Source organism: Aythya fuligula, chromosome 1 (assembly GCF_009819795.1).
Source record: "Aythya fuligula isolate bAytFul2 chromosome 1, bAytFul2.pri, whole genome shotgun sequence".
NCBI lineage: Eukaryota > Metazoa > Chordata > Aves > Anseriformes > Anatidae > Aythya > Aythya fuligula.
This window is the reverse complement of record NC_045559.1, coordinates 101,714,633-101,741,238: the sequence shown is the minus strand read 5'-3', so window position 1 is coordinate 101,741,238 and position 26,606 is coordinate 101,714,633. Positions and strand designations below refer to the sequence as shown.

Sequence of the window (26,606 nt, the reverse complement as noted above, 5' to 3'; positions counted from 1 at the left end):
AGCTTAAGTCTAATTCCATTGAAATCCATGGTAAACATAAGTGCCACTGAAGCTGGTGGCAGAACTTCTATTACTTTTAGTAATATGAGGGTATCATTCTACATATCCTGTCTTTACTTTAGTAGAAGTGAAAAATAAATAAATAATAAATATTCAAAGACATCATACATAATAATTATCCACTAGATCAATCCAGAACATATGGTCATAGTAAAGCAAATTTGCTTAAATTAACTTGATTTTTTCTAAGTTCAGATGGCTTAGGTCATTAAGAAAAAAAAACTCTTAAGGTATTTGGCTTGATTTTATTATTAAAATTTCTTTTTCACTTTGCCATGATCTTCTCCACAGTGGAAAAGGAATGAAAGTGGCTTAAGAAACATTGTCTGCCTGGTCTGCCACTTTTGAGAAATCAGAAATAACGCTGTCCTATTCCTCCAAACAATTTCAATCCAGCGTGTGTAAATAGACAATTTCATTCGCCAGTTTCACTGCATGTTTCTAGTACTGAACTATTTCTATGCTTTCTATTGGGCAGAGGCCTTGCTTATGGAATCTCTTCTCTGGCAACAGCTTCCTTCACCTCAAAATCTCTCCACAGACTGCATTCATCCTTTTTCTGTAATGGCTAAGATTATTATTTTACCTACCAAAATAATTTTTTCCTTCCTATCTTTCCTATAAAAAATATTAAAAATTTCTGACAATCTGCGAACTGACATAACGCCACTATATATTACTGCTTGCAGCCATGTTCCGTGTAGCTTTTTCATCTTAAATTTTGTCACAAGTGCTCCTAAAAGGAAATGTATGATAATATATATTTGCATACTATTCTACTGACTTCTATACAGATAAAGGTTTTTTCTTTGCTACACGTCAATACTAAAAAAACAGGGGGAAAAAAACAAAACACAACCAACCACCACCAACAACAAACAGGGAAAAAAGCAGATAAATGGAGATGCTTAGCAAACAGGCACACAGTAACAGGGATAAATACTTAGGCAACAAGCAATCTGAAAGTAAGTTAAATGTAATGGGTGAAAGATAAAAAAAAAAAAAGAAAAAAAAGAATAAAAGCCAGATAAATTAACAGAACTGACAACAATCCATAAACAGAAGTAAACTTATCAAATACCAGATGTTGATTCACAACAAAATGTTGTTAAGTGATATCCGAAATTTAACCCCCTGGCATAGAAGAACCAAACAGGATTTTTAGGTTCAAAGAAACAATGAATGCAATATGACTTTATGTAAAGCAGATCCAAATAGTGTCATATCCTCCCCCTGATGTATGTAAATAAAAATAAAAACTTGGGAACAATAAAATAAAGGAATCATTACCATCGGTAACTTCCAAGTAGGCTTTTGTTATAATACTTCCTGCAACATTTAATGTCTGGCAGATATAGTACCCAACATCCGACCTCTGGACATTGGTGATGGTGAGGTCACCTGTTTGGGAAACTGAAAATCGGCTGGATGACTGAGGGGGCTGGTATGAGAAAAGAAGGTTCTAGGAAAGAAAGAATGTGTAGGAAAGAAAGTGAAAAAGAAGAGTTAAATACATTCAAATGTCAATATGAATAACTTAAATATATCTAAACAAATTCATCTTTCCACATTATATATGAAACGTTCTGCCCCTCAGATCTTAAGCATGTCTCTACCACAATGTGAATAGTTTTATAGGATTAATTGTTTTTTTTTGGTGATAAAATAGGTGTAGATATGCTCATAAAATTGTGTAAGTCTTTTGGGGTTGCTCTAATACCCTCAGTATTATGTATTATCTAATACCCTCAGTAATGCTGGGCTTTATACAAACTGTAACAAGCAGTAGCAAAGATCTGATATGTACAGATATTCCAATGGTGCAAGCAACCGTGGTGAGCCTGACTAATTTACTTCAACATCTTTTTTTAGACCTTCATTCAGGGCATTCTATTTATTCCACTTCAAATTTTCATTTACTCGCTTGTATTTTAACTTTCAAATTCCCAAGAATGGAACAGTTTTCTAAAAAAAAGATGCTGTTTAGGTCTCTGTAATCATAGCGTTTGTGTTCTGCAATGAGCCATATATATATAAGGACATAATTCAGTCCTACACCAGTTTTTGCTTAGACAATTTTGGTATGAAGTACATGGTATTTTACCAGCAATAGTCAAAAGTCAAATGGCAGCCATAATAGTAGTCTGTTATACCACATACTGGTTTCAAATTTCTACCTTTGGCTGAACAATTTATAAATGAGAATACCCAAAATTTACAGAGGCTATTTTTCATCCTTCTATCTTACCTAATTTTATTTTGTATTTCCAAAATTCATCTGAGGGAATGAGACACAAGTTCTGCTGCTTTAGTATTAGCAAACCATACTCACTGACCTTCATTCATTAAAAGTGCAGTAAAAAATAAGCAGGAAAAAATACGTACTAAACAACTATTAGCAAAAAAATCCAGGTCATACAAAAAATGTAAATATAATCTATCTATATACTTTTACAATAAGATATTATCATCTGAATTTGGCCACTACTCTGTTTGCACTTAAACATTTAGACAGACATATTCAACAAAGAACACTTTGTGTCACATCTCTTCTTCAAAAGATGACTCTGAAATAAAACTTATTCTCTTGCTGTGCTATTTTGCGTTTCATTCACTAGCTTTCAGTGTTCTTTACAAAGAAGCTGAAAATAATTTTCCCTCCCATTCAAATAAGGAAGCTAGGAGAAAAAGTGCCCTATTCATGTATGACCTGGGGCTGACTGACTGACTGGAAAAGTAGATCTTAGTCCCAAGCTAGTGTCCTATCCAGACAGTGATGAAGATCAATATAGCAAACCATTTAGTTCTTCAGAGAGACACACACACCTGGCAAACTAATATCTGCACCACAAAAGCAGAGCCAAACTTCCTGAAAATTTTTGGGGTATTTGGGAATTAAAGAAAACTTCAGCATCAGTCACTTTTTCATCTCTTAAACGTTTCTCTCTGATAGGAGAAAAAGATTTCCATTTCATGGAATGTTTCCACTTGTTTCATAAATTTATTTTTACATTCATGGAGAAAACTTGAGACTAAGCATATAGATATACTTTATAGTATGGCTGACATCTCCTTGAATGCATGTGACATAGAGAAGAAATATCCAGCATCTCCTAGCACTAGAGTTATTTTTCACATCCTAAATACAAGAATGAAGGTGTTTTTCTTTCAATGACATCTCAACATCTCCTCAAGAAAATGCTAAGAAGACAGAAAGACTGTTTTACCTGACTTCCCTCTCTCCGCCAAAAGATGGCTGGCTGAGGGTTTCCGGTTGCTTCACACTGGAAAGTCACCGTTCTTCCCAGTGCAGCTACCTGATCACGAGGCTTTACAACAAACTGTGGAGGCTCTGAAAGAGGAAGATACCATAAAAAGAAATAAAATTACACTGCTGTCAGAAGACCAAAGCTAGCCTATTTGAAAGGCATGATATAAGTCCTGACTTTAAATGGTGTAAACCAGAGCAGTTAGGTGTCTTTAATAAGGAGGCAGCACAAAGACTCATCAGCTAACAAATCACAGCTTCATCAGCACTCAGATCACCTGTTCTGTTGCTGGACTTCTCAGGTAAAATCCTTACTGTGAATCCATTAATTTTACTAGTCACCAGTTGTACAAGAAAGTAAGTCCCACTAAACAGGACAAGTAGCAATGCAACAGACACCAATGTGACCAAACCTGTTAGATTTTTATTTATTTATTTATTTATAAGATTGATTTTTAAGCATGCATAAAGGTACCAAGTCACCATGGAGAAATCTTTGAGTGACAGGTGACACACTTTGTCAAAGGCTGTAATAAACCCTGTTGAGTAACTATGAATTCAGGTTTACTTGCACAGGAGTAATATATATATATTTTTTTTTTATGAGAGAAAAAGCTTTTCATTGCTTATAAAAGAGACTTTTGATGTAGTTGGGGTCTCTCAATTTTTTCAGTTTAACTCAAAACCCCCAGAAATACCACTGAATGATTTAAAATCTTCAATCCAATTACTGAAGAGGAATGAATTTAAAGCAACAGCAGAGCTGAATGTCTTCTTCATTTACATAGACAAGGGCATGTTCAAACAAAATATATATGCAAATGAGGGCAAATTTGAAACATCTGCTCAGCCTAACATTATAAATACTGCCAGCATTGTCCAAACCTTTTGATTTATACAGACTTCAACAACCACTTCATCCAGTAGTAAATAGAATGTCAAAAATTATGTCAGTCACATTAAAAAGAAATCAGGAGAGCTGACAGCATTAGATACGTTGCTGGGGATAGCACAGAACAACAAATCTAGATTGAGTCTGTTCACTCTCACTCCTTGAAAAATGTGCATTAAATGAAAGGCCATTTACTTAGTGTTTATTCATTTCCAATTCCTTCTGATCATCTGTCCCAAACTAATTATTCTCTTCCTTGTGTTTGGGTTGAGAATAGAGAGGATGTTTTGAATCTAACTTCAATAACTTGTATCTTTTTTTTTTTTCCATTAAAACATTTCTGTATTTAAAAGCTTTTCTTTAAAAAGGGTCTTAATCATGTCATTTAAAGATAATGCTCAATGTGCTTAGTAGAAATCATGTAACTGTGACTTCATATAAAATGAATTAAGAAACAGTAAAAGTCCCTTTTAAAAATTTTACTTTCAGTTTTCATGTAGGCCAATACTTTCAGTTTTCTGCTCTTCTTTGCCTGTGCCTCAGCCCCCTACTGAGCTCATGGTAGAATATACTCTTCCTATCACCCTCCTGCTTTGGGGCAATTTTTAAAGTACAACATATCATTATTTAGTTTTGGATGCAAATGCCACCTTTCCCAGAATTTTCTTAGATAAGGAACTACATGAAGTTAGAGTGCAGTTCACCTACAACTATTAGCAGACTTAAAAACAGTTCTGAAACATTCATTCAACACCTTGGAAGAGGATGTGGGAAGATTTTGACATGATAACATGTTTAATTTAGAATGGAAGGTGGTGCTGTTGGGGGTTTACCACTGGGTTGTAAGGTATGATTGGGAAAATGGAGATGAGTGAAGCACCTTCATTATGCTGTTGGAATTCTAATAACAAGAATAAATTTAGCATACAGTTAAGGCTTGGCTGGTTCTGTACTAGTTTGTGACATAATACCACAGAGAATGGAACCAAGGGTTTCTCAGTTCTTTGCTACTGAATATGATTTGTTAGGTTTTAGATTTCATCGAACTTGAGAATGGATACAGTTATATCAGGATAAAACAGCTGTGACCACTGGAGAAATAGCTGAATGCTTGTGATTCTAATACCTGAACATGATTTTCAGGGACTATTGAATGCCAAAAAAAAGACAGGAAATGTAGTCTCCCAGGTAACCATGGTAGAATTTATAAACTACAGATAGGTATATGCTTCCATGTATTATTCTAAACATGCATTTTACATGTATATTAGTCAAAATACCTGTGTATATTATGCATATTTGTATTATTCTAAATCTACTCCTGTTATAGTAAATAATGAAAATCCCAATAGCTTCAGTGTCAGAAGAACTAAAATAGGGTTAAGAGAAACTTTATTATTAAATTGTCTTCCATGTTTGTATTGCACTAGAAGCATTTTCACCACTTTTTCCTATAAACTTCAGCTTGCTTTCACACCTCGGATCATTCAGACAAGTGGTATGTGATGACTATACCATAAAGGAAGCAGAACCTTTAAAACAAAAATTATTTTATTTTATAGAGCACAATTTCAACTAATGCAGTCACTGAAGCTAGAAAACATCAGGATTTGAGTCAATACATCACGTAAAAACAAAGTTAGCAACCCATTACCTTTCTCTTTGTCATTAAGTTACCCATACTTCATGCAGAATTTATTCTGTGCGATGTGTCTTGTCAATAACAAGTAAAAGATGGGAGCTGACTGGTTGAAGGACATGGAAGGGGATGGATGGAAAGGGGAGATGTTCTCGTCACAGTAATACGATGATTAGAAGATGGCCAATAAAATTTCAACTTACCAGACACAACTAAAAACAAAAACAAAACAAAAAGAAAACATGGAATAAATAAAATTGAATAGACATGAAACAAAGTAAAGAGTAAAGCAAAATTAAATAAATAAATAAAAAAAAAGGATCCCTGGTAACGATCTTAGAAAGCACATATATATTCTGATATACGAAACACAGCTTCAAAATGTTGAACCACATATTTTATATTTTAAAGCAGAACTCTATCATGCTGGAAGTAGGCTATAGACTAAACCAGGTAACAGACTAAAATAATGGTTGGGCAAATTGGGTTCTATTCCAAGGCAATTGTCGTTGTGGAACCTTAGGTAAAAACTTTTTATTTTTTTCCCCATATTATTGTTTCTCTGCATGAAGAGTTTTCCATAGTAAAATGAACTTGACATCTACAGTAAATATCAATTTGCAACACTATTGAAATAGAACAGTGACAGTAATGCTCTTTCTAAAGCATAAAAACATTTACTAACAGAAAATACTTCTCTGAGGCTAATAGCTATTACAAAGGCAGTTTACTCAACCTTTAGTAATATGCGGAGGGATTTAGCCCCCACACCATTTTTTTTTCAGTATAGAATTGCTGTATCAAGGTCATAATGATTAGTATTAAATTGCAAATGCAAACTAATCCACAATTAAAACTATATTAAAAAAGATTTTTAATCCTTTTCTTCCCCCAAAAAATCTCAATTTCAGTGAAATACACAAAAGCAGAGATCTACTGCAAAACATTCCGTTTCTCAACAGAAATATTCCAGTGGTAAATTATCTAATAGCACATTGTCCTTCAAACATAGGTGAACATTATTGTAAGTTTGGAAATGACCTGATGAATCCTGGGAGGCGAATTTCACTTACAAAAGAAAGGCATGTTAGAAAGCATTCCAACAATACATCACTAATTGAAAGAACAGATTCAAAATAAAAATGTAAAAATTGTGCATTGCGTAATTATATATAGGTTCTGGGGAGAAAAAAAAAGGTGGTTGGTATAAACTAATTACAGTATAATTCCAAATATATATACTTTTCTTAATACATTTTACAAACACCAAGCCCTTTAAGCTTTAAGCTGAGAATAAAACAACTGTTGTTCAGCAGGGTTTGCTTTTATATTGAGTATGTAAGCACCTGCTATACACCATCCTCTGATAGAACACATGGAGGAAACTAATAATATCCAGTCTGCCAAAATTCATTAGGCATGAAAAATACTGGCTTACAGTTCACATAAACAGGGGACTCCAGGTGTATTAAGAAAATGAAGCAGAAGGAGAATCTGATATAATACTTGAATTTGGATCGTGCCAAGAAGCTGCAACTGAAAGTGTAAAAACCCGGTCATACAGAGAACTCTGTTTTTATGTTATTAGAGAAATTTTTAAGGAAGCAATTCCAAACAGAGAAAATCAAAGTGCACAGTTTTCAAAGTTTTGATTTTCAATTTTAGGGAAGTATTCTGAATGTATGTTAGCCTTCTTTAAATGTGTGAGAAAAATAGTGTGCATTATTCTGCTCAGATGGCAAATCTGTGACTTTTAAGAGGAGTAGCCAATGAATTACATAGAAGAATTCCTGAGAGAAATATGCTTGTCCCCAAGACTGAGCTCCTAGTGACTCTCGATTGTGTATGTTTATATTACACAATAGCCACTCCTTTAAAACGGAAAAGCTCTCTGCTAAACTTGCAATTACATTTTGACCTGTTTTAAAATTAGAAATGCTTCTCCATAAAACACAACTCATATTCTACATGAAGGAGTCTGATAAGAGACATAATGGATTGCAATTCTTGCACAGAGGATTGCACTTTAAATTAGCAATTTTCCACTACTTAATAAATGCCCAAAAGAGAAAAGATAAGCCTTCTTGGTAGCAATGCAAAGCTGCCTGAGCCTTCTACTGAAAGCTCACTTGAAATTTTCAAGATAGAAATCTGTCTTGGTTGCTCAATTGCATTTCCACAAATTAAATTAACTTGCAAGTGCTGAATTTCCACTTTTCTTTTAACCAGATGGTTTTGTTATTGTATGTCAAAAATAACCCTGTTGAGCAAATATATTTTTTTGCCCACCTGTAAAAACAGAGGGGATACTGATACATGAAAATAAATCCCTGTAGAAACAGGGCATCACGTTGGTTGCAAACTTGTGTTAAGGGCAAAGGGTGAAGTTTCATACAAAAATTTAAACAGTTCTGTCAGAGGGAAATCATATGGTTTAAAAGAACAACAATAAAAGCAATAGCTACAACAAAGACCACTTTCTTACTTTTATCTACATACTATTAATATCTAAGGTTCCTAAAACTGAGAAATAAATAGTTTTTACTCTATTAGGGCACATTTTATTTGACAGCACTTACACTCAATTATTAAGTAAATTCATTTTCCATGTGTTTATCATGACTTTTCACATGGTAACTAGGGGGAATAACCTGTTTGTAAAGACAGGAAGGTAGCATGTGAAACCACAAATACCAAAGGAATAATATTTTTGCCTTTCAAATAATTTCCTTGACATATGAGGTTTATCACAGAAGACATGTGTCCAGTCACTGAACAAAAAAACAAAAGAAAAGTGGTTTCCAGACTAGTGACTTTATATTCTAATATCTTATTCTTGCCAGCAATCTTATCATCCTCACTGGGACTATTGGTATAATTAAATCCACTCTCAGGAGTAGGAATTTGCAGTTTTAGGACTCAAACTAGAGACAAGTATAGTTACCAGATGTTAGTGGAGCAACTATTTTATTTGATAGATATCGTATTGGAGGATCATAGGATAATTCAGGTTGGAAGCAGTATCAGGAGGTCTCCAGTACAAACTCCTGCTCAAACAGGGTCAGCTATGGGGTGAGGTCAGGCTGCATAGGGCTTGATCCACTCAGGTTTTGAAAATTTCTAAGGACTGAGAATGAACAAACAATCTGGGCAACCTTCTCCTCTCTTGACTGTCCACCCAGTGAAGAAATTTCTTCTTGTATCCAGTATCAATCTCCCTTGTTTCAACTTACATCACTTGCCTCTTTTCCTCCCAACACAGCCTGGCTCTGTCTTACTGACAACCTCCCTGTAGGTACTGGGAGCTGCTGTTACGTCCAACACTGAAGCCACCTCTCGTCCAAGCTAAGCAAGAGCTGTTCTCTCAGCCTTTCCTCAAAGGATGTATGTACATATGAGACCACAACATACTGTACATAATGCCTGCATCTTTAAATAACACATTTATTAATTTTTCTCACAGAAGTGAATGCAAATGCTGATCTAGTGTTTCTCTACAATTTATCAGTGCTCCAGTATTAAGAAGCAAATATTAGAGTTGCCTCTGTTTCATAGTCTGACATTGGACAAGCTACAATATTCAAGTATCTCAGTCCCAAAAGCAGTAGTAGTAATTATCTATCTTAAAAAGAGTAAAGAGACAGAAATTGTCATTCATTTATACTAATAAAGTATTTTTGAGATCTAGGGATTCAAGGTGGTACTTAATTACTAAACAGCGTTTTGTTCTGCATATTAAAAACTCATAAAGTATGACTATTACTATTTATGAATACTTTCTGGATTCTTAGAATATATCTTATAGTTCAGTTGACGCAAGCTAAATACCTTCAATTTAAGCCCAGTGTATTTCATTTTTTATTATTAGAATAAAAAATTTTAAGTCTTCAAGGACTGCTTGACACCCTTATAGCATATAGAAATTAATATAAAGGTAGTGAGACTGTATAATTCTACACAAGACAAATCAAGCAATCCCAATATTCAGGCCAATAATTATAATATAAGATCAAGGTAATAGGCAGTCTTTAGTTTCTGTATAAATGTTTAAGTATATGATTAATCTGTGAAATGGCAGTCACAATGAAATTTAGATTGCTTTCAATTAATTTTGTGATACATTAACCGTAGTTCAAGAAAAAAAATAATTCAGAGGTTGAATATGCCTGTAGAAACAAACTGGTAGGAGATGGGATGTGACTATGAGCCTACACGCTGGAAGGGACAGCCTGGGGAGCTGGCATTAATGATGCAGTTGGCCAACTAGAGACTAGAGAGTATGAGAGGAGAAACTCCAGAGCTAGCAACAGAGATAGTACAGAGATAGCTATATTATTTGTAATAAAACATTGCCATTTTGGCTGTAACTTTTTTGAACGGCTGAAACTTTTTTGAACTCTCAGATGTTTATAATCTCTACATGAAAAAAATGGCTAAGTACAGAAGATTTGGGTACTGGAGTTATAGGCAGAGGAAGTGTTAGTTGGAACAGGTTTAACAAACTGGTCAAACTCCGAGTGGTCACTCCTTAAAATAATAATAATAATAATATATTTTTTTAAGAAGGTCTAATGATCTTTTCCAATTCTTTTCCTAGTTTCAACCAGCACAAAAGCTGCCTACCTCTTCTGTTCATGAATATGTTTCACTGCTAAACTCTGAAATCTAATTAACAACTTTTTACTTTCCAAAAAAGGATTTAAATTCTGGAGGCATTAATATCTGAACAAGGACCACTGAATGCCTTCCTGTAACACACCTACCAGAAAGAGATGTTGCTGTTCTACAAAAGTTATTATTAAGGGAATTAGTTTAAGTCAATGTTTCATTTCCCTTCCAGTGATTTGTTCGCTATTTGTTCTTATCAAATCAATCTGAAGCACCCAATATCCTTCATAAGCAACATTTTTCTGCAGTCATCTGTGAGAAGTATTACTTTCTACACAGTCAAAAGCGAAGGCCAAAATCTCTTGTTCTGAAAAATAATAATAATAATAAATAAATAAATAAATAAATATATATATATATAAAAATGCTGCCATTCAGCTGTCTCCTGACTACAACCTGTGAAAAACATGGGAAAACATTACCATATACATTACAAAAGAAACAGGGTATATCCTTTTTCATCCTCACTGGCCTTTGCATTTTCAACTGTCATTTCTTGAGGTCTCTCTCTATATACAAATAGTTTACATTTTCCATATTTTGTGCTAAAATTCACATTCTTAAAAGACCAGACTGGGACACCTTTACTCACCATGAATGCTTACACAGTATATAGCTCCAGGGCATGAAGTGTGATATAGTGCAGTACAAACTTCTGAGGAAAGGTCTAACAGTCTGGCTCCAAGCATGCCACAACCACATATAGTTCAGGGAAAATGTTTACATGTGCTTTTTTGATGTTTCAAATCAAAAGTGAGGACTTGTAATTCCAAACCCTGGCAAGGGAGTGATCATGGTTAATTACATTTATGATGACTGGAAAAATTCTGTTTTGGGTTGTTGATGATATACCACATAAACACTTCTTCAGTTTATAAGAGCAAGTGACTACTGTAACTTCAAATGAGCAAAGATGAGAAGATGGAAATCAAAATAGACTGGAGAGGAGAAGCAGATGGATTATATTCTATAACAGTGTTATAAGAAAGAGAATTAAATTAAAATAGAAAACTGTTGATCGAGCATTAGGATAAACGATTCTGATACTTGGGATCACCGCAAGTAGTAGTAGAAATCTAGAAACCCAAAACAATGTTTCAGTTTTATGCACTGAACACTTAATAATGGAAGAAATTTCAGTATTAATTAACTGCTGTGTTCCTCAACATATTTCACAACAATTTTTTATTTGTTTCTTTCTTTTTGTTTGTTTATAGTTGACACACATTCTCTCCTCTGTGAGGTGTCAGAACAACAAAGACTTGCCACGTGCTGGGCAGCAACTTGGAAACAGGCTGAGTACAATCTGTGCTTGTCATGAATGTGCCACCATCAGGGTGCTGGTGGACTGCCAGCTGCACTTCTCACCACGCTTACCTGCTGCACTCTGAGCCAGTGGTCATGAGGCAGCTGCAGTCTGGAAACTGGGCAGCCAGTTTACTCTGATCAGGCAAGCAGAATATATTCTCAGATTCAGCAGGGGACGTGGGCTTCTACCTGCTGGCTTGGTACCCAGAGTAAAAGGGCAAGTGACTCAGGAGATCTAATGTGCGTCAAGGGAAAGTGGTCTCACAAAGAAAAAGACAAGTACTGTTCCTTCCTGCTGACAGTACAAATGCAGCCTTGAAAATGTAATTATACTTCGAGTTAGCACACATACTGGGGAGAGACAGACATGAGGATGTCCATGTAGATTTCTGGTCATTTTGAGATTTAATTTGGGCTGAGAGGTGATTTTTTTTCTTTTCTTCTAAATTCTAATTGATAGGGTTGGGTAGTGAAAACTGGTGCTCTCTCAGCTGTGTCTCAGTTGTGAAATTATATCAATGTTTGCTTGAGAGCAAATCTTCCCTAAAAAACATTTAGAGTCAAGATGAAGAGGGCTACACAAGTAGCCCTCTTGTGTGTTGGGAAGAAACCTACTGCAAAAATCTCTGGGAACAGAACAGTCTGCACAATGTACTCACACAAGATTTTTTGATTTGCAAATGATTTTGCTGATACTAGCTACAAAATCAGAAAGCTTGCAATCTCACCTTTTTCAGGAGTTAATGAAGATTTTTATGATAAAATCAAAAATGTGGAAAGAGACTTTGCAGTGTAGTTTTAAAAGGCAGCACTTCTCAGGTTAATACATGTAATACTCTCAGTTTATAATGTTCATAAATCCTGTAGTCAATGCCTTGGGGTGACAGTGGAAATCTAAAATATGGGGGGTGGAAGACAGAGAGGGAGCGATTTAAGTCCTTCCAGAAGTTCCTCTCCTACCCTCCTCTGTTCCATCCTTGCTCTTGGTCCTCCTAAACCATCTTATAAACTAAATACAATTTAGTGAACACACTTAGGAGAGGCTTAATTTCATCTATTTAAAAACCAGAGCAATGCAGTGAACTGTGGAGTTCTGTTTCCCAGGCTTTTCTGGAGAATGCTTGTCTTGCCCTCTGTTTAAAAAGCACTGAGGTAATTTTAGGCGCTGCTGCAATCTAAGCAGTCATAGCCACAAATATTTGTACTAAAGCCTTTTAAAAGAGTGAAAAAGGATAGATAATTTTTAAGTAAGCTGTGCAGAAGTACAAAAAGAATATGACAGCTGGATACTATTTGAAGAATTCTCAGGAGCACCCTACTGCATTTTTAACTTACAATAACAGATAGTAGAGCTAAAAAGGAAATGGAATGTAATTTTTTCCCCAGATGTTTATGATAGCAGTTTTCTTCTTCGAAAGAGGTATTTAAAATCCATAGCAACATTCTTCTAATAAGTAAAAGCTATTTGTGAGAAGTGGCCAAAGCCCCATGATCACTAGATACCAAACACACACTAAAAACGAAAGGACAATAAACCTCCACAGCGAAGTAACTTTTGATCATTATAAATTATTATTATTATTTTACATGCAATACTCACTAAGGAATACTGCCAACTGAAACAGATACTATTTCAAAAGGAATCTAGACTTCTCTTTCTCGTTATAAGGGAGATACTTCCTCACATACAGACAACCCAGGTCTACAAATAGCCCAGTAATACCTGATCTTACTTCATTGATAGTGTTATCTACAAGGTAACTAGGACACATTAATAGATGTTAATTACAGGTAGCAAAAGTTGCAACATTTAAGAACAAATCATCAGATCAAAATAGTCATCAGGTACCAGGGATTTTTAGTGTGAGGCAGATGGAAAGCTGCCTAAAGAAATAAACACAATCTTCAGAAACAAACAAACGAAAAATAAAAACAACACTCAGACTGTTTTTCATACAGTGAGGCAGTGGTTCACCTTTACAAAAAGACTAACACTATCAAAATTACTGGTAGTCTGAAATGAAGTGTTATGGCAGCTGTGATAATCTAGGGATATTAGCAAACAAGTTTTGAGGTTCTGTTTTTATTTAGGTTAGTAACACACTTTAAGGAAAAAAGTCTGACAAGATCTGAGCACACAGTAACTCAAGAGAAAGGTAAGGAATAGGTTTCAGAAAGACTGGATTGCAGCAGAACTCTTGGGTGACTTGAAATTTCCTCTTTCCTAAAACCCAGGTATCAATGTGCTACCTTAACTGTACCAAAGAAGAGAGCAGCTGTTTCATTTGAGGAAATACAAGTCGTAGGTGGACTATCCTATATGACACTGAAAGATGCAAAGAGAACAAAATCCCCCTCAGAGTTGTGTTTAGAGTGCATTGGATATTTATGAGAACACAGCAAAGCAACCTGATGTCCATCCATCCAGTTTGTTTCCTAACCCTCTCATCCTATTCCATAATCAAATGAAAAAAAAATTAACTTCAAACTTCAGGAATTAATGTGCAGTCATTGGGACAAGAACGACATGCAGTTCTCCCACTAAGAATAATAAGAGCATACTTCATGTTTAGCAGTTTAAGCTGTTTTTTTCTTGCACTGGAAGCTCATGATACTGAGCCTACTAGGTGACACAATTTGCTTGTAAAGACTGCAAGATACTTTATTACTCATATTTATTCTGGAGTGTTATTCAGCACCTAACAATAACCTATTTTAGTGTTCAAACAAAACATAATTCATAGACACAAACAGTGCCTAAAACAGCTTAGCGAAATAATGTTTGAACACTGCTGTTATAAGTCAGCATTTTTTGTCAAGAACTAATTCACAGAGATGACTGATTTTAATGATGCATGTAATGTAACATAAGTAAGGGAGTGTACTATAATCACTGTATAGTCCTTATGAAAATTACTTACAGGTTAGAAACAAGGCCAGAAAAAGGGTGTTACTTTTTTACAGATGTTTAGCGTAACTTAATAAGGTCTATATTTATTTCAGAATGAGCATACAGCAGAAATACTGTTTAATGAGTAGCCCATGTAAGTTGTTATTCCTTGCACTCTACTTAATTTTACATAGAAATCCCCAAACACAACATTTTGCAGTAAAATTCTTCTTTGTCTATTTTAATGGCAAAACTGTTGAAATGTTATCTTTACAACAGCAGTCACACACACACGCCTGATACAGAAACAATTGATTTTTCCTTAGCCATGGGGTTTAGGAAATTGCAGGCACTAGAAAAGAATCTGTGCTACTTTTTAATTGAGTGCTGATTTATTCTACACACATCTACTTTCTTAAATTCTCTGCACTGAGTGATTAAAAGGTGTAATTTTTAAGAATTTTACAGTAAATTAATCTCTTCCTGCAGGAGAAAGCCTCTAGCTTCAACATATCTCTCCAGTAATGTTTCTCCAAATTATTTGGACTCCTTATGCTCTACCTGCTAAGAAACATCTGTCTCAACTTCTTGTTATAAAGTGCTAAATTACAGTAACAGTTCTCTAAAGTTTTTAAGCATTTTTTCCACGTAAGTAATTGTAGTCATTGTTATGAGATACTATGTAAAACAAACAAACAAACAAAAAAACCTCCAGTTAAAAACTTAAAAAACATAGAAGCAGTTGTTTATTGAAATATATTACATGGATTTAAAGCAACTATAAACCTTTTTCTTTTTAATTTTTGAAATATTTACTGTTTCCTTCTTTCCCTGCATTTCAGAAATGCTTCAGGAATCTTAGTGTTCATCACTCGCATCAGTAGAACAAGCACCTTCAGGGCACTAACCTCTTCTTCAGATAGTTTCCTCATTTCCCTCTGATTAACTTCTAAGATTTATATTCTCTAACCAGAAATAGGTGGCAGTCAAACTCCTCTGATCATTGATAGAAATCTGAAGTACTGTCATAGTTTACAGAAGTCATTAATGGGGAAAGGGCTGTGCCTTTAAGCTACACAAATCACAAGAGATAGCTCCCCTCACTTATCCTGCCAAAAGTTTATTAATTAAAAAAAAAAAAACAAAAAACAAAAAACTGAATTTCATCAATCACTATTATTCCTTTCTCCTTCATGGAAATGTAAGACTCAATATTGCTTAAAATCAATACTTTCAAAAGGGAGAAATACTGACCACATAGGCAAGTTTAAATTTAAAGATTTAAATCCAAATCCCTGTTTTAAAATTAAAGTATTTAATGATCCAGTGAGGCCTTCACTGCAAAACACATAGTAGCCAACATATACCCCAATGGCATTTTTTTTTAAATCCCATAAAAATTCATATCTTGTCTTTGTTATTTTAATGTTTGTATCTCAGATACCTATAAAGCAATTACATTTACAGCCAACTTATAATGTGTACCAGCAACCTGACACAGTGGAAACATTTACATGGTATCTGACAGATAAAAGAGCAAATCCCATTCTCTTCTATTCAGGATGGTTTTCCTAGCCCTACCCAGAAGCCTAATCAAATAGATGTCTTCTATGGCCTGCCTTGAAGCTACTTTGCACAAAGAGGGAGGTAAAAGGCAGAGGAAATTCCAGACCTAATGCATGTGCCACCTTTTCTGATTAGAATTCCTTGTCAGTTGACCAGTCCAGCAAAATCCCAGCCAGAAGTCATTTATAGAAAGTTCTTATCACTGTAGGGTGGATACCCCATAGGCAATTTCTGTTATTCCTAACAGTAATGACATCATAAACCAGAACAGCCTTGATATCAAAGAGTACCACTGCAAAATATGAATTTGCCAGAGCTATTTCCACAGGAATTCTTCCTTCTTCCTGCCAAACCAGTAACATTGAATATGCTTAGTGCCTTTGAATGCCAACATTTACAATGCAGTGTTCAGTTACTGCTGCAGCATGCTTGGGTGTGTATTAGACGGGGCACTACAACTAATACTACAAGCTCCTACACAGTCACTTTTTGATGAAAAGGACCTAAAAAGAACACAAAGTTTGACGATTGCCGTTCACTACCAACCTGCTGGTGACCAACCCATAGTCAACATCAGGGGTATTTTGTGGAGACCTGCTCACCTACTTAACCTCTTCAACTCCTGCTGAGCAACAACGACACTGTCATACATGTATTTGCTATAACAGTTCTTGGCCTACAGCCTAGGAAGACTTCCCCTGGAATCATAATTTGCAGTTGTTTTAGAGAGTAAATCTCATTTCAACATAAAGCATAGAAATCTTATTAAAATGGATGTTAAAAAAAAAAAAAAAAAAAAAAAAAGCCTAATTAAGTACTGCAAATGGGAGCAAAGCAAATGGAACTAGGGGAAAATAAGTGAAACCTTTTGTTGCTAGATTTACTTGAAAGCATTTTTATGATTAAATGTGAAATTTGCTGGTTTCTGAAGAAAGCCTACTGCTATTTCGATTAATGGTAAAACTAATTCTGTTTTAGAACTGAGGTTCTGAGGCACATATTCATGGCAATTTTATATTTCTCAGGAATATGGGATTCAGTTAAATTGTATATAATATTACCATTTCTACAGTCCTGCTTAAAGGCATAAAACTAAGAAAAACACATAATAGACATCTCCATGAAAACATTAAAAGCATCTTGCATATATATTAAAATTATGCACGATAAATATATCCAATTTACTTAGTGCTGGAAACTAAGAGATAAATCCAGTGGGTCCAGAGATACATTTTTGGCCATCACTTCTGTTTGCTGGAGCACATCAGGTACTTATTAGAGTCTGGTAAAATAAAATGTATTGTACTCCAGGCTGCTTCCTGGCAGCTTGTATTGATTGAGGTATTTATTCAATAATTAATCATCTCCTGAATTAAACTCTACTGTGTGTATTCAGTATGTCTACGGATGCCTTACATATGTGCTACACATTGATACAAAATGAAAACAACAGACTGAGGCTCTCTAATTTTAGGAGAATGCAAAAACAAAACAAAACAAACAAACAAACAAAAAAACCCACAAAAACAGTAGAATTAAATTTTCTTAAGTATTTAGTTTTCAAGGAAGAAAATAAGATAACCTGACAAACAACTTGAAAGATGGAAATACTTTTAAACTACAATACTAAAAGACTAAATGAGGGGTTCGAGCTTCTATGTCAATATAGAACTCCAAATTTGGTTTAGTAATTTTAGGGAAACTGAATAAAAATACAACATCTGTACCTTATATATTGAGAGGAAACAGTTACAATCCCCAAAGTTTGGAGTCTGTATGCAGGGAAATACTGATCCCAGTAATCAGAACCCATGATGCTGTTGGCTTGAGTAAGTACGTGTAAAACACTGAAATGGAATTGGTATCTCCTCCCCTCTTCCGTATTTTCTGCCATCAGCATCCCATTACATGTAGTTGAATAATCTGAGCTGATAGTTACTAGTCCACAGATACAGAGACAGCTTGTTCCCAGAAGCATTACTAGCTTAGAGGATGCCATGCAGAGTTTTATGGAGCACTGCAGGGCATGTCTTACCTACTGCTAGATGTCTGCTAGACCAAAGCAGTGTCAGTGCTGAGCTGAAGGCTAGCAGTACAGCTAGATCCCAGCTAGCTCTCTGTTGAGACACCAGGTTAGCTATTCACCACCTCTCATCGTCACATCCCTGCCACCTAAGTATCTCCATTAGCCACCGTGCTACAATCTCCACTTCTTAATACCCTAGATAACCCTGCAGGCTACAGAACTTACACAATTCAATCAAGCCTGGAAAATGATGAGTGCAGGAAGAGGATCTATCATCATAGCAGTGCCACAAAGCCAAAAGACTGAGAAGCATCCTGAAGAGCATCACTTACAGCACTTTCTGCTCTATGTCACATTTCATGCAGGGTAGCACTTTAACAGCATAGACACTTGTCAGACTATGACCACCCCTACCTAAACAGACATGTCCTCTGGAGTTGTTACCGTTAACAACTCCCATATTGTTTCTTTGGAGGGCTGTCTGGCATGAAAACACCACTGCCTATCCCAGAGATACCGAGGGAACAAACAAACCAACCTTTATTTGTCTTTTGTTGAATTTAAAAAGGACAGATACACAGCTGCAGATTCAAATTCTGAGGCCATGGTTTGTAACATTGCCCAAATATGCATAAGAAATAACTCTATCCAGCATACCCCCCCCAACTTATGTATTATTCCTTCATCAACAGAACATATGAAAACTACCAAAAGCACAGAAGAGACTTGTCATTTCCATTCCTTAAATCAGCCTGAAAAAATACTAACTCATACAAATGAAAAAATATTTTCCTTGATGAGCTGTGGGAATATGCTCATATGCCCATGAATGCTGTCAGATCATTATCATCTTAACACTGAAACAAGATCACATCTACCTCTCTAGATGTAGTGTAGCCAATAAGCTGACCCTTCAGAAGATGTGGTTTAAATAAGAGGGCAGAGGAGGGAAAGCAGGGACCAAACAAGAAGAGCAGTAGGAGAGAAGAAACAGGAGAAAAAGAAGGAAAAATGTGAAAAAATACCTGCTCTCTAGAAATGCATGCTCTCTAGAGGAGTCTTTTTTTTTTCTTTTTCTTTCTTTTCTTCCATAAACCTAGGTCTCCTATATACTTTAATAAATGGATTTTGATCATAATTTACTGCATTATAAACTACAAATTGGCCCCACACATCACAATTTCTCGCATCAATCCATTCTACAGACACATTAGCATAGAAAAATAGCTCAGGAGATAATCCATTCATGCTGGGAAACCAATTATTGTATAACAGTATCTGCAGAGCAAAGCTTTTACAGTGTAAACATCCACTGTGTAATATAAATGCTTACAAAGAAATACTGTTTTATTATCAAAATTCAAAAGATCTCACTCTAGATCTCTATCAACTATAAACTTAGGTAATTTTAGATCTGAGTAGTACCATCAACCAATATGACATTACCAGAATGTGTCTGCAGATTATTTGAATAAGACTGAGGAGGACTAGGGATACTGATAGCTTATTTCCAGAAAGGTATCCACTCAACCAGTCATAGAGGAAATGTTCTTAATACTGATTATTAATTGATATTCTAAATTAATTGATATTCTAAAAGATTAACAGTTGTCAGTTGACATAAGACATGATCTTCAGAACAAATAGCCGTTAAAAAAGAATATATCAAAAATCAAGCTTTTTCTTTGGAATAAACTGTGCTTACTGCTCACCTGTTCATCTTTTATTCTAAAACACTGAGCATAAGAGATGATTATTTTGCAAACATAAGATATCAGTTTTGATGTATAAACATCATGATGACTTAACAAAAGAGAACATCTCAAAATTTTTTATGAGACCTCCAACAAAAATAATCCTTCCTGTATTTTCCTAATGGCTACAGATGTTAAGGATACCAAATGTTTCTAGTGGAAAAAGGAGATCAGGTTAAGGACAAGACCTTTCCTGCTACAGTAAATGTGTCAAAATAGAGTGCAGTTACCAAATAAAATACTTTTAAGCCTATACTTCCCCAGAACTTCATAATGACTAATTCCCACTAAACAGAAAAAAGGACAGGAGGACCATCAGCGTGTTGAAAAAAAAAAAAAAAGCATCAGTATGACATCATTGCCTGTCTGCTAGCCAGGAAAGGAAGAAAGGGATTATCTGAATGGTGAACATCTGGATTGTGTGTATAAAGGCAATGAAGACTCTTTATACATATTAATACACTGAGTTCCACTGAATTTTATCTTACAGAGAAACAGTAGTGCTATGACATGCTTTTATAATGAAAAAACAACTGAAATTCCAGTGGTCTGGGTTAATGCATTATAAGATATACACACAGATTTATCATTCAATGCTTTTTTACTGCATTTAATTGAAAAAAAAATCAGCAGATAATTGAAACTAAATTTAAAGTAATGTAGTTTGCTAAAACTGGTTTTATTCGTTCTGTTAGTGTTTCAGATAAAAAGCTTGTAAATAACACAATTCTGAACACACTGAAATTCAAAATGTATTCAATTCCCCACCCTGGTAAGGTAAAGACTCTTAAGAAAAATGTTACATACGAAATGCTTCTGTTCCATTAAGCTGAATACAGCTTAAACTAAAATGTTATTTTTGCTTTTTTTTTTTTTTTTTTTTTTTTTTACACAGCACGGCATAGATATATGGTGTAAGTAGCAACTCTATGAGTTGTTTATAGACACAACTAGTCTGTGTATAACAACTCCCTAAGTTTGCCACGGAGAAAATCCATTTCTCTTAATTCTGGGTTAGAATAATATATAAAGAAACATTCTTACCTTGCACTGTTAGAGTAGCTGATGCTTCAGCTTTTCCAACCATATTTTCTGCAACGCAAGTATATGAGCCCATGTCTCCTGCCATAACTTTCCGTATTTTCAAGGTATGATCATCACGGATTTCGTATCTTTAAATATACATAGTAATATATAATGAACAAGAAAAAAGGTAGAACTTTGTATAACTTCTGTAAAGGGTAGGAAGGAATACCGTGTTTTTCCTCTGAAATATTTTTATTTATACATTTCCCTTATAAATAAAAATATTTTAAAATTATTGTAAATCAATAATGTAAAAACAAAGATTTTGAAGCAAAATATATATTTATAAATTTGAAAACCTGATTCTGATTTTATTTGCAACATGAGTCAGTTTCGCTGGCACCAGTAGAATTTCACTAGTGTAATACAATTATAAGGTTCTACCACAGAACTTTTTAATTATTAGAACTGTCTTAACAGGTAAATTTAATAATAGTAATCATTCTCTCCATACTTTTTCCATCTGAATGAAAGATTTTATTTTATTTTTTAATATAGTTGAAAAGAAAATATTGTCCTCAGAAAGATCAGAATTGGTTAAACTTCAGTATAAATCGCAACTCATTCAATAATTTTTCTAAAGAATGATGTGTGGCCTTTCACCGTTTCCTGTCCTTTCATCACCTGTTTTTTCCTCTTCTTTGTATAATGCTGTCAATGTGTTTCTCTTCATGGAACCATATTTTCCTCTTAAAAACACAATACTTTTTATTAAAGTTATAGACTAGATTAACAGAAAAATGAATTTGGATGACAGGAGCCAACTGTTACTGTGTCTTCTTTCAAATCCCTCCTGCTTAGGAGGGATTTGAAAACCTCTCTCAATAGGTTTTCAACTGATGTACGTATGGGTATTTCAAGTAAATAAATGTATTATCTATCACGGAATTGTATTTTCCTTTAATAAGGTGTTTTACTTATTGGCCTGAATTAGAGCAAGGACAGAAAAAAAATAAATTAGAGATTTAATAAGAAAACCATATATAACCAAGACAGCTTGGTACATTAACAGACTACATTTTACATCAATTGCAATTCCAGTATACACTTCTTGATGTTGTAAGCTAATTTATTAACTGTTATACATTCCCTCAAAGTTTTAATAATTACAGAAGGTTTTTCAGGTGAAATCTTAATCTATTTCAGATATTACTGACTGAACTGAGGTGTATTTTTTTTTCATGTTGTCACAATAAAAGGCTTAGAACAAGCAATTCTTAAGTTTTAATATAACTGATAACTTCAAATTGAGCTCAATGACTTATGAAGCCTTTTCTATTCAAGAACAAGAAATGTTAGCAGTCAAATGTTGAATGGCAACATCATATACCAAACTAAATGTCATCAGAAAGTTAACTCCATATACTGTACCTTGCTTTTGGTAATTCCCCATCATCTTTCCTCCATCTTACTGTAGGGACGGGGTCACCTCTTGCCTCACATTTAAACTCAGCACTATCATCCACAGTTACAGCCAAATTACTTGGTCTCTTCACAAAAGATGGTCTTTCTAAAGGAAAAAATAATAATAATAAAAAAAGGATTAAAGGATTAGTTCAGCAGTTTTGTGCCCGAATTGTGATTTTTCCTCAGTTCCAGCTGTTAGAGAACAGGAAGAGTGGGATGAATCCAATGGAGCTGATTTTGCCACTGCTCCTCTAGCTCTTTGCCCCAGGACAAAAGCTCAGACAATAAGCAGAAGACCTGTAGCTGTATAAATACCTAGCATTATTCATCTCAGTACAGTAGTCTCAATGGTAGTTCAGGATCCAAGCTTAATTCTTATATATCATCACATCACAGAAACATAGAATGGTTTGGATTGGAAGGGACCTTAAAGACCATCTAGTTCACATCCCCCTGCCACAGACAGGGACACCTCGCACCACACCAGGTTGCTCAAAGCCCCATCCAATCTGGCCTTGAACACCTCCAGGGATGGGGCATCCACAGCTTCTCTGGGCAACCTGTGTCAGTGCCTCACCACCCTTTGAGTGAAGAATTTCTTCCTAACCTCTAATCTAAACCTCTTCTCTTTTAGTTTAAAACCATTCCCCCTTGTCCTGTCATTGTGTGCCTGAGCAAAAAGCTGCTTTCCATCTTTTTTAATAAGCCCCCTTTAGCTACTGAAAAGGTGCATTAAGGTTACCCAGGAGCCTTTTCTTCTTCAGGCTTAGGTACATCACATATACCTAAAGAAAATCACATCTTATTGAATACGCAAGTTGAATATGCATTGACCCTTAAAAAGAAGCAGACCTGCTGCAAGGCCTCAGACAAATGACTACTCCTCTGCTGCACCGCTTCAAAAAGACAGAAGGCACAAACTAAATACTATCTTACTAGAGGCTGTGACTCAATGGTGCATATAAATTCCAAGTAATGCCCAGCACACTAGCTCTATGAGGTTGCTTGCACGTCAGCAGCAGCTAGCACATGATGGTCATTTCCAGTGCTACATTATAAAATTTTCTTTAATGAAAATAAAACACACAAAATAAAGTAAGCCAAAAATACCTACAGGGTCTTCTCTCTAATTATTGCTAATAAACACTGCTGTTATCCCTGACTCACATGGTAGGACATGGATGACCCCCGTCCTGTCTCACCAGAGTCAGAAACACACATTTTGCACAATTCTCTCAGGTTTTCTGAAAAGAGACCTCAGCACAGGCTGTGCTATTGTGGCAACCCAACTAGAAGCTAGAAATTTCAAGAAAGGAATCCATACATTTTTCTACCTGCAACAGGGTCCAAAGTTTATGGTGCTCTACTGTCCATAGAGTTTTATACCAGAGTGGTGCAGTGAGGTTTTCACATGCACAAAGAAGAGAAGTATTTTAAGAATTACTGGGATCCTCCAAGAAGAATTACTCATCCTGAGAGGCAGCATCAAATGACAAAAAAGATGTCCAAAAAAGAACATGAGAGCACTTTGCAGGTTCCTTTGCCTAAGGCAGATGACCTTTTTGCCTATAAAGCTGTGAAAGCTCTGAGAGAAATGAGAAGACAGTTGCATGTTTTGACTTGTATGTATTAAAGATATACATATCATCTCCCTGGAACTAGATGAGTCTGAAGCCACTGGCACCATGAGGAACTGTGAATACTCCAAAATATGCCACAGATTTCTCATAGGAGTACAAAAGAACCTGACAGAAGGATAAAGAGACAGCTTTATATTCTTAGCATCTGACATTTGTGTTACGTTTGACTAATACCACACTTCACAAATATCACTTCCACTATGCAGATAAGTGTTTACAAATTCGGTATTATAAAACCATTGAATGGTTCAAAAAGGAATGAAGTAGAAGTGACAACTAAGCAAAACGCTATAGAAAAATTTCCTTTAGTCTGGAGGATGTCCAGACAAACGGGACACCAGTCTCGTAGAAAATTTACCTTTGCTTTGCTTTACAACCAGGCTGATAATGCTGTCAGTTAAAGCCTGGTTTTGTATTCAAGAAGTGAGAAATAAAACAAGGACCTAAATATATGAATCTAAATCATGACTTAGAAATTAAATTTCTAATTAGTTGTTTTTTCAATTAATTAAATCAAAAATACATTAATAGCCTCTCCTCCCCCCCCCCCCCCCCCCCCATTTTCTTATAGGTGCAGTAAAACCACAATCCTGAATAAAAGAAAAATGTTCCAGCTTAAGCATCACAGTAAGAATCCTTTGAGGAAGAATATTCAGTTTAATCCTGCAAAATATAAAGGACTGATCTGGTAAGGACATGATTGCTGTGCAACAGTGAAAAAAAAACACAACACAAGAGGCCTACTTTTCTGACAACTCTGTATACTTCTTATCAGTCTACAACTTTCAGTAATGAAAATAAGATGAAGTGACTTTATCTACACCAAGACAGCATTGTAAAAGGTCAGCAAAGTAAATCCCCAAATACCTATATTCATTTGGACACAAATCACACCATTGTGAATGTTCAGATATACAGCAATAATATCAAAAGCACTTAAATTACAATAACATCCAGGAACACTTGCAGTGAATGTTTTTGTCACTGTTTCCATTACCGGATTTTATCTTTTTAGGACTCCTTAAATCTGATGTAAAGATATGACTGCACAATGAGTCTTAATGTTGTGTTTTACATGTACACAATTCTGATTGTACTGTAAAACCAAGAAGGTAGGAACTATCAGCACGCTTGGCCAAACAATGAGTTTTTTTTTTTAATTTTTTTACAAATGAGTTGATTTTTTTTTCCCATACTTCTGTAGACTTTTGTGTGCCTGATCCATTTGTATTCTATGTACTTATAATAAAATATTTACCTGAAGGCAGTTTTCTCCACTTCAGAGTGCCATCTACCCCACCTCTGAAGAACTGGGATACAAGCACAACTGCAATATTCAGTTTCAGCTCATTTTGTATATCTCACTTATGAAACATGGAAGATCTCTACAACACTGTTTTATTTTTCTGCATTTTAATCTTTATTTCCTTTTTAATATATCCAATGTTTTATATACATTTTTGAGGGATGCCATTGAAGAAAACAGAACAAAATAGAACAGCTCAGTTGGAAGGGACCTACAAAGATCATCAAGTCCAACTGCGTCACCACTTCAGGGCTAACCAAAAGTTGAAGTATATGAATGAGGGCATTACCCAAATGCCTCTTGAACACTTACAGGCATGGGGCATGAACCACCTCACCAGGAAGCCTGTTTCAGCATTTGACCACCCTCATGGTGAAGAAACTTTTCCCAATGTCCAGTCTGAACCTCTCCTGGCTTTGTGCCATTCCCTTGTGTCCTTTCATCAGTGATCAGGGAACAGAGACTGACACCTCCCTCTCTGCTTCTCCTCAGGAAGCTGCAAAGAGCAGTGAGGTCGTCTCTCAGCCTCCTCTTCTCCAGACCAGACAATCCAGGTGTCAGCCTTTCCACACAGCACACGCCTTCCAGCCTTTTACCAGCTTTGCTGCCCTCTTCTTTCAAAGCTTTCAAAGATATTAAGATCCTTTTTATATTGTGAAGCCCAGAAATGCATGTAATATTCAAGGCAAGGCTGTACCACTGCTAAATATACCAAGTAATCACTTTTGACCAGCTGGCTATGCTGTTTACTGCACCCCAAAATGTGTTTTGTCCTCTTGGCTGCCCACTGCTGGCTCATGCTGAGACTGCTATCAACCAGCACCCCCAGATCCCTTACAACTGAGCTGCTCTCCAGCCACTCGCCTCCCAATCTGTACCCGTGTCCAGCGTTATTCTGTCTCAGGTACGGAATCCAGCATTTTCCTTTGCTGAACTTCATGCTGTTGCTAATTGCCCAGTGCTCCAATCTATCTAGATCCCTCTACAATACTCCTCATCCCTTCAGGTAGTCAACAGCACCTCCTAGTTTGTCATCAGCAAGCTTGCTGAAGATGCACTCCACTCCTGCATGCAGATCATTGATAAAAATGTTGAA

At 35.5% G+C, this 26,606-nt stretch overlaps 1 protein-coding gene across 6 annotated transcripts in view; it reads right to left on the bottom strand.

Annotated features, from left to right (window-relative positions):
• ROBO1 (roundabout guidance receptor 1) overlaps positions 1-26,606 on the bottom strand; it is a 735,419-nt gene that overhangs the window by 61,913 nt on the left and 646,900 nt on the right. For 5 of the 6 annotated variants that reach the window (XM_032207881.1, XM_032207886.1, XM_032207883.1 and 2 more), the window contains 5 exons: positions 22,529-22,667; positions 21,116-21,243; positions 6,063-6,071; positions 3,288-3,412; positions 1,351-1,522 (listed from right to left, as the gene is read on the bottom strand). In XM_032207881.1, coding sequence (XP_032063772.1) covers positions 1,351-1,522; positions 3,288-3,412; positions 6,063-6,071; positions 21,116-21,243; positions 22,529-22,667 — 573 coding nt within the window. The remainder of the gene's footprint in view (positions 1-1,350; positions 1,523-3,287; positions 3,413-6,062; positions 6,072-21,115; positions 21,244-22,528; positions 22,668-26,606) is intronic. The other variant, XM_032207882.1, reaches the window with a different exon arrangement.